This window comes from Mizuhopecten yessoensis, unplaced genomic scaffold (assembly GCF_002113885.1).
Source record: "Mizuhopecten yessoensis strain PY_sf001 unplaced genomic scaffold, ASM211388v2 scaffold2805, whole genome shotgun sequence".
NCBI classification, from domain to species: domain Eukaryota; kingdom Metazoa; phylum Mollusca; class Bivalvia; order Pectinida; family Pectinidae; genus Mizuhopecten; species Mizuhopecten yessoensis.
Genome location: NW_018404728.1, coordinates 70,001 through 84,358, shown reverse-complemented (window position 1 = coordinate 84,358; position 14,358 = coordinate 70,001). Strand labels below are relative to the sequence as shown.

At 36.5% G+C, this 14,358-nt stretch overlaps 1 protein-coding gene across 1 annotated transcript; it reads left to right on the top strand.

The window, feature by feature from the left end:
• The first annotated feature begins 1,270 nt into the window (after window positions 1-1,270).
• On the top strand, window positions 1,271-8,356 carry LOC110446573 (signal recognition particle 19 kDa protein-like). Its single transcript, XM_021491781.1, has 5 exons — window positions 1,271-1,383; window positions 4,709-4,784; window positions 5,328-5,399; window positions 6,282-6,393; window positions 7,431-8,356. Exons 1-5 carry the CDS (start codon window positions 1,307-1,309, stop codon window positions 7,568-7,570), a joined length of 477 nt encoding a protein of 158 aa, XP_021347456.1. The 5' UTR covers window positions 1,271-1,306; the 3' UTR covers window positions 7,571-8,356.
• Window positions 8,357-14,358: the final 6,002 nt, after the last annotated feature.

Genomic DNA, 14,358 nt, shown 5'->3' with positions numbered 1-14,358 from the left:
AAAGAGACGGTTCTCTGCCTCCCAGGCAGCCTCCGGGCCTTTAGAGACAGAGTGGTTTTCTGCTCAACCGTTGGCCCCTTGAGCGGTTATCTGCTCAGGGATGGGATTGTGTTATCGCTCCCTGTCACAGTCAGCATACAAGTGGAGGGCATCACAGCCATATCCAAATACTATACATGTCTGAGTACCTGGCAAGGGCACGGTATGCCTATGCCCAACCATTAAGTTTATATTTGTAATGATCCTATACCTCGGAGGAGGGCACAGTTAAGTTAAGCCCATCAACAGAATTAGATCTATGAAGTAAGGGCCCGAACTTCCACTACTGGGCACGGTGAAACTGTGTTCCTGCTAAGGGTCCCCTATGCTTAACGGGTGACCCGATCTGTCCAAATCCACCAGAGAACAATCATCTCCAGCATCTTTAACAACGCCAGAGGATCTGCTACTTCATGAAAGACCACATCATCCATGATTCCTGATCAGCAGCTTCCAATCTCAAGAGGGGGCTTTCATAAAACGGGGAAGAGTGTGGTGAATTTTGGGTGGAGTTATCTCCCTTAGACCGCTAACCGCACCGACAACCTCGCTGTTACATATTGGCGTGGTCACTTAACATCCCGATTTCATACTGAACACACATGAGTAATTTTACTCCGCCTATTTTTATAGATTTTGGGACCTGAGAACAGTTCCCAACTACATGTTGTGACGGTGTGTGATAACACATACCAAATTCACGACAACTGTAATATATCTGAAGCTCGACATTCGTCTGCTTTTAACTTTCTATAAATTAATTGAAAGAAACGAAACAATGAACAACTCTAAATAATCTGTCGTGTCTGAGATCTTAAGTTAATTAAAGAGAAGGAAATCATTAAACACAGAATACATATCTGGACTGTATATAGATCTACGTCTTGTGTAGGATTTATTTTTGATACTGAAGGGTAACAAGGGAAATTATGTTCAATTATAATTAACTGTAATGTATCTGAGGAAACAAATGAAATTAAACTTAAACAAAACTACTTTATATTGCATTAAGTTTAAATCGAAGTAATGAAGACTGCAAATTGGACAAGCGGAGACGGTAATTCAAGTATTTTACTGAATTTGTTGTTGGTTGTATTGTACCAGCTATGTTGCATTTAGTTCAACGTTGTAACATTATCGCCAAGACGCTTACTATTGGAGTCGATATCGCTCAGACGCTTTTCAACTAATATCAACGTCGATTAGACGCTTATAAAATAGCTACCTTTAAACACACATATGACCCAGACGAGCACTGACTGCCAACATGGCGAATGCACAACCGGCACAACCGGCACAAGCTAGGCCGTGGGACCCGAATTTCAAACATACCGACAGGGAGAGGTGGGTAGCAGACGAGTTCCACATTCCAGTTTCTCGACTGTGAATAACGTTAAGCTTATACTACTATCGCAGTACAAAAATGTAGAACACGGTTGCCATTTCATATTGATCAACATATGGCACAAGTCTAAATATATGACTTTCTATTTTGGGAATTATCGTTTTAAGATCATACATGTCAAGTCGTCCTTAACCCTATGGGAAATGCCATATAGTCCGCATATTGATCTGGCCCCAGCACCAGACTTTTTAGAAATACACCAGACATGTATGTCAATCTGACATGGCAGAGACGTATTATACGTCTCTGGACATGATAAATAAAAAAAATCACTGTACAAAACAACGTAATCGTCAATATTGACGGAGGACGGTTTGTAGATGAAGATGAAGACATTCTTTACAATGTATGTGGAGCTCAGGGATGTAACGCTGTATAAATATGGAGAGAAGACCCAAATTTGACGGGGTACACTAACATCTACGTTTGTTGTTTCAAACATTTCATTTGTGTCTTCAACCGACAACAAGCGTCGCCAGACAAAATCTTTAAAAATACTGAATAATGTAAGCGACATCAGAAGATATGTTGTAAATATGACTATAATACACCTCTGTACCAAATTTCAATTTGATATTCAATAAAATGACCGAGTAATGATGGCACATGTGTGTATTCGCATGTAAAGTGAAGAAGGCGTTGCCAGATAATATCGTTACAATTACTCACTAAAGTAAGCGAGTACAGAAGATATGTTATTAGTTAGACTTTTATTGATATATATTATATTCCAAATTTCAGCTCGATATTTGAAAAAATGATCGAGTTATGAGGAATATATAATTATTACGATCGGCAGCGTGGCATACGTGTGTGAATAGAACTCAGCATATGAAGAAGCGTCTTCAGACCATATCTCTAAAATTCATCGATTAAGTAAGCGACATCAGAAGATATGTTAATGTGAATATAATACACCTCTTGATCAAATTTCACTTAGATATATGAAAATATGACTGAGTTATCGTGATTATTTTTTACTAACAGCGGCTTGGCACACGTGTGTTTATAAAACTGTAAAGATCGAGAAGCGTCTTCAGACTTTACCTCTTAAAATAATTGATAAATTAAGCGACATCATGAGATATGTTATTCATATGACTATGATACAACTACATATATACCAAGTTTTAATTTGATTTGTTGAAAAATGAGTTATCATGAATTTAATTCATACGATGTACAGGTATTAAGCTATACGACGTGCCACATATATGTGTACGTAGGGTAGGGCTTCGCATAGGTGAACACAGTTAGATTATATTGGTATATAAATATTGATACCCCTTCAATCAGCTGGGTCAAGAATAACATTATTGTATTTATTGAACAATTTAGATTTTAACTGTAACCCATTAAGAATACATTTATGTGTTTAATTATTTTTTATTATAACTAATTCAGTGGGAGGGGGATGCGTAAATTTTGAGTTTCTCAGGACTTTTTGAGAAAGATTGTGGGCCTGAAAAGGGCCGTTTAAGAAGGCGACTAGCGCAGTCTTTGACAGAACAACGCTAGTCGAACCTGTCTGGCAAACCGCCTAGTGATAGTTAGGTTCAGGTGAACCCCATCAACGAAGTCAAACCTTTTGAGGCACCTCAGCCCCCGCAAAGACCAGAAGTGGACCTTGGGGTGCTGCCTGTATTTCCTCGCAAGGGCTGCATTCAGGGCTTCCACTAGGTTGTTATAATCTGTGGCCGTTTCAAGACATTTGTCAGTTAAAATTGGCATGACTGATGACGACAAGGCCCCGATCATGTCATCAATCTTTGGTGAAGATGGTTTATTGAATTGTGATTCAATAAAAGAATTCAATACCATTGCACAAACGATTGACGAGTCGTATGGAACACGCTTAGGAAGATATAAGTCAGTAAAGATTTTACCAATGATTAAGCGCAGGGTGATTGAATCGAGATTGTGCAATGCTGCAATTCCAAAAGGTTGGGAAAACAACAATTGCGAATCGATGAATCACGGCGCTGCGATCGTAAAAATTCAATTCAATATAACTCTGTCATTTTATCAAATTTCAAATTGAAATTCCGAAAGGTGTATTAAAGTCATATTAACAACATATCTTCTGATGTCGCTTACTTTATTCGGTAGATTTTGTCTGGCGACGCTTGAAGTCGGTTGAAGACGCTTTTAAGGAGGACCCCTCAATTCAGTTTGGAAAATTTGTTGTGTGCTCTGACATCTTTTTCCCTCAACATAAAAAAAACTATACAAACAGTTTGGTTATGAAGTGTACATTGTAAATTATGTCCGTTGTTGAAAACATTTTGTTCAAATATCGTTGATATTGTCTGAAATGTGATCTTTGAAATTCTGAACACAGAATTATTTAGTACTAATATTAACACCCAGCCACGCAATATTTAAAGAAAAAATCTTGTTGTCAGAAAGCTATATTATCGCAGCTAAGAATTATAGTGTTCACACACCACTTTGGAGGTGGTACAAATAATAAAAGAAACAGTTGTAGTTGTACCTATGCTTTTCTAATTTTTACTCATTTTTTTTGGTGAAAACGTAAAAGAAATTGCTTCAAATGTCCAGAACGATAATGTGTATTTCCATATTGAATAATAAGATTTGTAGTTCGGTCTTGTTAGCTTCATGATTAGTTGTACTTCCCAAAGGTCATTTTAATATTAATCAAATTTATTGGCACTTGGAATAATGAATTGATTTTTTGTTTTTTTTTGTGTACTGTGTCACAGATTTCATCTTTAAGGATTCTTCATGATCAGCATTTTTGTCTTTACAAAATAAAACTAATCAGTAACAAAATATCCAGGATTCAATTGGTTTAGTACTCAAAACTATTTATATATCTAATATATATGTATCTTGCAGTTGAATGACTTATGAATTTCTTATGTATAGGAGGTTCTAGACCGAGTTCAGAGACAATCTGGTCATGGCTGTAAAATAATGAAAATCACCTAATTTGTTAAAGGCAAAGTTTGTTTGACATGTTATTAAACCCATCCCCCTGACTGCCTGGAATATTTAAAGATTTTTTTGACAGCTGACTTTACTGATTCGGCCCACTGTGGCGTAGTGAGTTGTTTTCAGTGGTTTAGAGTCGAGACACCGGTCATTTGCAATCTTTGCATGAAAAAGGAAACAGATGGTTTTGAAAGCTCGCAAAACAAGTTTTCAATTCCTGTTTGAATTCAAAACTAACTTAGCCTTTATTATACTTACCAAACTGATTAACTTATTCCGAACACTTGATTTGTTATTTTACAACAGGTGGATATGTTTGTACCCAGCCTATATCAACAGCAGGAAAACAGTGAATGAAGGCAGGAAGCTTCCTAAAGACATGGTAGGCAACACAGAAAATTAGCAAGTAACTTTTAAGTCCTTTCTTTATTGTGAGCATGAAAACTTTCTGAAGTTAACATAAAAATGTTTCTTTATTTTCCCAACCTCCCTTGTAAAAATATATCTTCTCAAGTACAGTGAAACCCCGATATATTGCCCCTAATTTCATTTACCACCTTGTTTACCGCCAGCATATTTTGATGTCCCTTTTTCTCGTTATTTTTTTAAGAATCCCTTTATACATTTCCCTCAATTTATTGCCAAACCACTTTATAATGCCAAATATCGGGACAGAAAGTGGCAGAATAACAAAGTTTTACTGAAAAGTTTTTTGACCACCTAACCAGGGCTTTCAGCAGAAAACTTGGGTATGAAAGAACATGTCTATTTGCAACAAATTTAAGAGTAAATGTTATTTGACACATTGAATAAAAAGATATCATTGACATAGGTCACTATAGAACTTGATGAACGGTTGACAGAAGTCTGTATCTTATGTTAAGATTTGTTTTGCTGTTTATTCTGATTTACATTGTATTTTCAGTGTGTAGATAACCCTCAAACTCTGGAGATCAGAGACGTGCTAGGGCCCTGTGGATTGCTGATTGGTATTGAGGTTTGTAGATTCTGTGTCTAAACTTTATATATTTATTATTAATACTGACATCTGGAAAATAGGTTTATTTTACTGTTGCTACATGCATTCGTAACCCGATTTCCTTGTCCTATAAATATGTTTAGGCAGAAAGATACAATTTTGTAAAGTTAGATTAAAATTCTTATTGTTAATGTGCACAGAACTCCAATACAAAAACGTTTTGAAAGGCTTTTTTATACATCCATCTAATTTAATACAGAACAATTGCATAAGCAATATATTGGTTATGTCATGTAACTTTCTTGCTATTTCATTTATATTCACTGAAATTGTTTTTATTGGAAAGTTGGAGTTACTTGTATTTGAATCAGGCCTTAGCCTGACTATATAAAGTTAATACTGATGTTTGTCTTAGAGTGCAACATCCTTAATGTTTGTCTAGAGTGCAACATCCTTAATGTTTGTCTAGAGTGCAACATCCTTAATGTTTGTCTCGAGTGCAATATTCTTTCAATTTCACAAGTAAATATATACATCTTGAGACAGGTCTCGTGCCGCAATATAAGGAGTTATGTCCCTTTGTGTTCATTTTTGATGCCTAAAATTTTCTGAAGAACTCCTTCTTCTTTCACCTACATTTATCAAAGTTGCTTTGACAATACAAATTTTACGCATTAAAGTTCACATCTTTGTCCAGAATTTGTCTATAAAATCTCCATGGTGTTATAAGTGTAAATGGACACTGCATGATGTTTGACAGAACATTTTCTGTGATGTTATACATTGAGTCATATTGAGTAATACTTTTTTTAATTATTTCCTTGAAAAACACTAAAGTGAATGACGCACTATCAGACCTGTGTATTACTTGATTTGTAAATTCTGTAAATCTGTTTTTAGAACAAGGTGTATCCACGGGAACTTGATCATCGTGACCTTAAGACCCGGGGTCGTGTGAGAGTACAGATAAAGGGAGAGAACGGGGAACCCATGATGGAGAAATTCCCTGATCGTAAGTCTGCACCTCACAAATCCTAAAACCTGTCCTAGTTTTATATCACATCCTTAACTGGCATCCTTAACCTTTTTGCGTTGATATAACTTAAAATATAGGTGGAGCTACGTCCAGAAAAGGAGCTGGTTTGTACCTCTGGATTGTAAGTTAGACGGTATACAAGTTAATATTGATACATTTTGAGGATTACCACACTATCATTATCATATACAGTGTTCTCATTAAAACCCAGTTACCTGCAAAAAGTGGCAAACTGTTTCTCAACTTAGGACTGGCTATTTTTAGTAGGTCAACATTAGAGCTAGTGAACATTCAATCGGATATTCTAAGTCAACCACCTGTTTCAAAACTTAGTGAGATTACAATATCTATATTTCAAAGATTGTGATTGTGTTGGCAAATTTAACCTCTTGATGGTTAATTCTGATATTCACCATATTTTAGAAATGTATTTTTTAATGTTCCGCAGGTGGAGAATATAATTACGATTTTTTTTCCAAATATTAATGATTGCATCCTCTGAATATAGGTATTTTAAACAAATAAAACTGAATCTCTTAAAGTTAGAATAACTGTGTAATTTTGATTGAATGCCGGTATTTTACTTGTAAATTTTCACTGCATTGTATTGTAAATTAAGTGTGATGACTATTGTTAAATTGTTTTTAACCCTTTCACCCCTAGGTAACTTCAGTAGACTCTACCATGCATTGATATGGATGAGTCCATTATGGTCTACAGCGGTGAAAGGGTTAAGTGTCTCATAAGTCAGTAATAGCTGGGTGTTAATATGGTTTTACCTGGATTTGTGAAATGTATCTGTTTTATGTATGTATTGGCATGTGACACTATATTTTATTGATTGATTGATCTATAGTTTATGTTCCACTGAATTTGGTTAGATTTTGCATTTAGCTCCATTTCTTTAATACGGCTTTGTGTATAGGTCTAATATATTAACAGTATAAGTATATATGTATGTTTTACGAAATGTTTTCCTACTTTTGAACCTGTTTACTATTGCTTTGCTGCAGGTAAAGCTGTGCTGAAGTATGTGTGTGAAATGATCCCCAAACTCAAGACGCGACAGTCGTCGGGTGCCTCCACCCAGTCGCAGGCCCAGCCCACACAAAGCAGCAAGAGCCAGAAGAAGAAAGGGAGAAAGGGCAAGTGAGGAAGGAACAAAGTGAAAGGAAGTGACAAAGAAATAAAGACAAACATTGAACCTGATAATATCAAAGACTTGTGACAGATCAGGGTTAATTGAAAGTTTATTATGACCATATATGGTAATGGAGGTGCATTGTCCTGTGTATGGGGAATGTTCATTGTCTGAGGAGGAGTGACTATATGTTGTCTAGTGGAGGAGAACCACTGTCATATAGCAATGTGAATGGTTTTTGTTGTATGGACAAAGGGACATCAATTGTATGGATGGGAAACCATGTTTGTGGTATGGAGGTAGGAACATTGTCATATTGCACAGTTAATGGTCTTTGATGAATGGATAGGAAACAATGTTTGTGGTATGGATGGAGGAACATTAATTGTTGTTTGGAATGTTCCTTAATGTATGGTAATCATTGACATATGGAATTATACTGCAACATGAATGGTATATGAGTTTGGTTGGTAAATACAAGTGGGATGTATGAAGAGAATGATTGATGAAGAAGAGAGGAAATTTGTACTAAGAGTTAATGTGCAGTATAAGAGGAACTGCCCATGTACATAGTTATGTACTTGTAAACTGTGTTTTTCTTTCTGAATGACTTATCCTTAATTATAGCTTATTAAGTATTAAGTAGGAAAAAAACCAGAAAGACTTGATGAATTTTGATATTAAAAATAGGCTTCAAATTGTGTGTATTATGTTAAGGAAATAAGTAAAATCCTGACCGTTAAAATTTCATATCCTCATATAATATATAAGTAATGAAAATTAAATAAATGTTTAACACTCAAAAGTTGTTTCTATTTTGTTTTATGGTTAAACAATTCCAATGTTTCTAAATCTGAAATGTTCTCCAATCCAAAATATCAAATTTATTTTACTTTTCAACAAGTTAGCGGGGATATAGAAATGAGGTCCGTCCATGCACCTGGTAAAGAAGAATTGCTCTCATCTATATCATGTCTACTAGACTACTACAAGTGCTATGTTGACTATACTTGCAACAATTGTGTATCTAGGGTTGTTCTACTTAAAGCATGTTGCGGATGCTGATTTTGACCTATATTTTACACTTCATTGACTTGGTTAAGAAGAATTGCTCTCATCTATATCTTACCTACTACACATGCTATGTTGATTATATAGCATAAATTGGTGCTCTACTGTTAGCATATTGCGAATACTGATTTCGACCTATATTTTATGCTTCATTGACTTGGTCAAAAAGAATTGCTCTTATCTTCATGCAAGGTTTAGAAGAATTGCTCTCATCTATATCTTGCCTACTACAAGTGTTATGTTGATTATACTTGCATCAGTTGTGTATCTAGGGTTGCTCTACTGAATGCATATTGCTGATGTTGATTTTGACATATTTTACGCTTCATGTTTTTTATGTCTTTTGTACCGAGAGCAGGGGATATCGATGACAGCGTCTTCTTGTTCCTTTTATCACGATTAATAATAGTGTATACCTCAATAGGTGCAGACACCTTTATCAGCCACCAAACAGTAGTACCTGAGGGAACGAGTGGTTTGCTCTCTGTCTATAAGACAGTCTGTCTCACTTAGTGTGTCACCTTGTCTGGAGCATATCTCATAAACGTGCTCATCTATTATTGCCTAGCTTTGTATAGTAGTACCTTTTGAACTGTGGATTTTCTGGTATAACGTCCAACAATATAGAGTTATGTCCCTTTGTTCCTTTTTGTGTAGCTTCTTTTGAGGCATATCTCGATATCCATCACCTACAATTACCAAATTGTGTTTGTTACATACTCCCCATGCTGAAATAGGGTCTTGTGTCCCACTATAAACAGTTATGATAGTTTATTCATTTTCAATAATAACGTTATACACACAGGTTATTGCACCTTAAATTTTTATAATAGACAGAGTATGCCATAAATGAATTACACTGCATCATACAGCTCTTTTGTCCTTCTAGTACTCATTAGGGGCCAAAATGTTGGAAATCCAAAATGTCTTGGAACTACTGTTGAACCAGAGGAGCTTATGCGTTAAACCCCTGAATTATGTATGAAAAAGTATGTCCAAAGGCATCCTCCATACTCCAGGGGTTGCACCCTAAAACGCTCCTTGCACCCCTGGAACACCTCATGACATGTTACACAACCTTGTGGGTGAGTCAGGAATACTAGTTTGACCTTTGTTGTACATTAAAAGAATCTCACGGCCACATAACAGTGTAATTGATTGGCTTTGAAGTCGGGTGTTGCTCCTCTACAATCTTGAAAGGATAGATATTGGTTTAGCGATTTGTCAGATTTTTGTTTTTCACCTCAGGCATATCAAATAGCTAGCCGGGTGCCTTCTATTTTGCTATGCTATGACATATTCCAGGGGTGCAGAGAACGTGAGTGAGCGTAACCCCTGGAGTATCAAGGATGGTCCTAAGAAGGGTTAATGAATTGGCACATTGTTTCAGGTATCACCTGGCTAAGGAGGGATAATGAATTTGCACATTGTTTTAGGTATCACCTGGCTAAGGAGGGATAATGAATTGGCACATTGTTTCAGGTATCACCTGGCTAAGGAGGGATAATGAATTGGCACATTGTTTCAGGTATCACCTGGCTAAGGAGGGATAATGAATTGGCACATTGTTTCAGGTATCACCTGGCTAAGGAGGGATAATGAATTGGCACATTGTTTCAGGTATCACCTGGCTAAGGAGGGATAATGAATTGGCACATTGTTTCAGGTATCACCTGGCTAAGGAGGGATAATGAATTGGCACATTGTTTCAGGTATCACCTGGCTAAGGAGGGATAATGAATTGGCACATTGTTTCAGGTATCACCTGGCTAAGGAGGGATAATGAATTGGCACATTGTTTCAGGTATCACCTGGCTAAGGAGGGATAATGAATTGGCACATTGTTTCAGGTATCACCTGGCTAAGGAGGGATAATGAATTGGCACATTGTTTCAGGTATCACCTGGCTAAGGAGGGATAATGAATTGGCACATTGTTTCAGGTATCACCTGGCTAAGGAGGGATAATGAATTGGCACATTGTTTCAGGTATCACCTGGCTAAGGAGGGATAATGAATTGGCACATTGTTTCAGGTATCACCTGGCTAAGGAGGGATAATGAATTGGCACATTGTTTCAGGTATCACCTGGCTAAGGAGGGATAATGAATTGGCACATTGTTTCAGGTATCACCTGGCTAAGGAGGGATAATGAATTGGCACATTGTTTGAGGTATCGCCTGGCTAAGGAGGGATAATGAATTGGCACATTGTTTCATGTATCACCTGGGTTAGGAGGGATAATGAATTCACACATTGTTTCAGGTATCACCTGGCTAAGGAGGGATAATGAATTGGCAAATTGTTTCAGGTATCACCTGGCTAAGGAGAGATAATGAATTGGCACATTGTTTCAGTCATCACCTGGATAAGGAGAGATAATGAATTGTCACATTGTTTCAGGTATCACCTGGCTAAGGAGGGATAATGAATTGGCAAATTGTTTCAGGTATCACCTGGCTAAGGAGAGATAATGAATTGGCACATTGTTTCAGGTATCGCCTGGCTAAGGGGGGATAATGAATTGGCACATTGTTTCATGTATCACCTGGGTAAGGATGGATAATGAATTCGCACATTGTTTCAGGTATCACCTGGCTAAGGAGGGATAATGAATTGGCACATTGTTTCAGGTATCACCTGGCTAAGGAGGTTCATGATAAACGTTTTCTTTGCGTTTGCATCAATTTGCCATTGCATCCCATCAGCTTTTCCATTAAATTTTATAACAAGAGATCCCAGAGGGACCTTGGCCTCCACCATTGTCCAATTTTCATTAATTCTATATCAGTAAGATCTGTTCTCTTGTCTATTTGATAGAGTCATGTTAACAGTAAATGCACATTGACAACATTTTGGAGAAAGATCCCTCCAGTCCTTTCTGAGAAAAAGCAATAAAAATCTTTCAATTTCAAAACTCAAGATTACCGCCAGTCAGCCATTTTGTTTAGCCGATCAGTCTCTAAGTGAACATGCACAACTAGGGACAAAGGGGAACCTTCATATCAAATTTAAGAAAGACCTCTCCTGTACTTCATGAAAAATAGCCATAACAAACATTCAATGTAAAATATCAAGATGGCCGCCTATCGGCCTTATTGTTTATTTGATCAATCTCAAAAGTAAACATGCACAACTAGGGACCAAGGGGAACCTTCATATCAAATTTGAGAAAGATCCCCCTAGTCCTTTCTGAGAAATGGCTATAACAAACATTCACTGTCAAAATCCAAGGGACCGCCAGTCGGCCACATTGTTTATCCGTTTAGTCTCTAAGTGAACATGCACAACTAGGCACAAAGGGGAACTTTCATATCAAATTTGGGAAAGATCCCTCCTGTCCTTTCGGAGAAATAGCGATAACAAGAATTGTTGAAGGACGGACAATGGAGGGACGAAGGGCGATTTGAATAGCCCACCATCAGATGATGTTGGGTTAAAATGTTAAGTATGATAATTCTTTGGATGAGGTAACATTTTAGGATCCCAATGCTAAAGCAAATCTCACTGTTGTTATTTATAGGTCAACCAGATCTGAGTCCGTTTTACCATTCGTAGCAAAGTCGTCAAACAATGAAACTAACTTTAAAGGGCAAAAGGGTATTCATGCCTTACAGGTGATATTTTTTAATTTCTTAGAAGAACATTTTGAATATTTGGCCAGTGGGTACCTGGGATGGATCGCTATGAATTGTCCTCATAAATGACATTGAATTACTTTCAAAAGTATTAAGGTTCAAATATGTTAAACATTTCAAACAATATTTTTTTGTAGAACCAACATGTCAAGAGCCATGATACATGTTGGGTATGTTATGTAGACCGGCACTTAGAATACTTTTTTTCTAAGTTATTGGTTTTTAGGTCAGCGGTCAACGTTTAGCATTGCCCAAGGTTAAATGTTATTGACATCTGGTACATATGAGCGAGATATTCACACTTGGATCATAATGTCTAGATGAAGCATGATCCAACCTATGTCGCTGACGAATAATCTAAACAAGTTTATAATTGATTAAGATTTTCTGTGGATTAGAATATAAGCACACGTCATCATAAGTGGCATTCTTGTTACGTTTTACTTCAACCAAGAATTCCGATGGCCTCCAAATTTTTCGAGTTTGGAAACATACATAAATATTCGACTTGGACCGGGCGAACAAGATCATACAACAGAGCAAATCCCTCAGTGCTTCGCTTTGGCATGCTGATTGAAGACGCAATATTCTCTAAAAATATAAAACATTCAACGAAAAGTGACAATGTTCCTGATCTTATAATTACAAATATGCTTTTAAAATGTGGTCAAGTGGTTAAGGCGTCTGACATTTTGCTACCACTAGCCCTCCGCCACTGGGTCGTGGGTTCGATAATACATGATACGTACGAAGCAATGAGTGTTAAATTATCAACAGCTCTATCCAGTGCCCTAAACTACTCGACTAACAGAGATATGAACTAATTTAAATCAGTTTTACCCCGTCTGTTTAGGAAAATATATCACAAAACACGATAACCAAAACCTAACCAAGGATGTTTTACCCCAAACTCCAACGAATTTCGAAGATTTGATCACTCTTTAACAGGTTTATTTTATTAGAATGTGCATGCAATAACGAAGAAACTTTGCGGATTCTGCTGTCGGTAAGACATCCTCACCACTCTTATAGTTTCCGCCATAATTATATACGCTCTCAGTAGAAGACAACTCTATCCGTGATCAAAGTAAAATGTAATATTAATTAATTATAAAACCATTGTGTATATTTTGTTCAATTTCCCATTATTTTTGTATGAAACTTTGTGTCCTGTTTGCTTTTAGCTTGTAGATAACCACTTTTATCTATACAATTTCAATAAAACGCACTTTGTGTAAAATGTTTCACGTATTTTTGATAAACAAAATATGTGTAGGGTTAATTAATTTTATCGTTTTTATTGGTCCGAACAATGCCACACACCAAAAAAGGAAAATATTGAAATTGACAACTCATTTTATTTTTTGGTATTTTCCCCCAAAAAATCCCTAGCCTATCCGATTGCTTAGATTTTCATAAAATCATCTCTACATACATAACCATTATGTGAAAGCTTCAACGAATTCCACTGGTTAATTGCGAAAGGGTGGAATCTCCTTAAGGTAAAGTAAACAACAAACAAGAACAAAATTACACATCTATTTTATATGTTACCAAGTAAAATCATAATTATCTGGTTTTCACTTTGCAGACAGACCATCAAAGGGATACCAAATTAATGACATCCCTAGTTAAATGTTGTCTCAACGTTAGTATCTAATAGTATTTCATAGGGGACGCCGTTACCAACTGTGATGATAATACGCAGAAATTATGACAAGTTCATTTTACACAACCAATACAATTGTCTATGTGACGTTTCGATGACTAATACGATATGTGTACTGTCACCTTCATCAGGCAATTGACCAGTGAAGCGTATGCACACAAAGGTGTAAAATGTGTACGAGTTGTCCAGAAAATCGATGTCAATTTCGGCTACGCCAATCTCGAAGATCTGGTTGTGTACAAAGAACTTTTCATAATCCATACTTACCAACCCAAAGAAAATGTTTAGAAATACGCAGAAATGTTTCAAAGAACTGCCACCTCTAGTGTTTGTATTGTGATGCAATACATTAAATAGAGCCTATTATAAAAAAGCTGTAAGGACCAGAGTCTCGCCTCAATATAATAAATGACAGATATATTA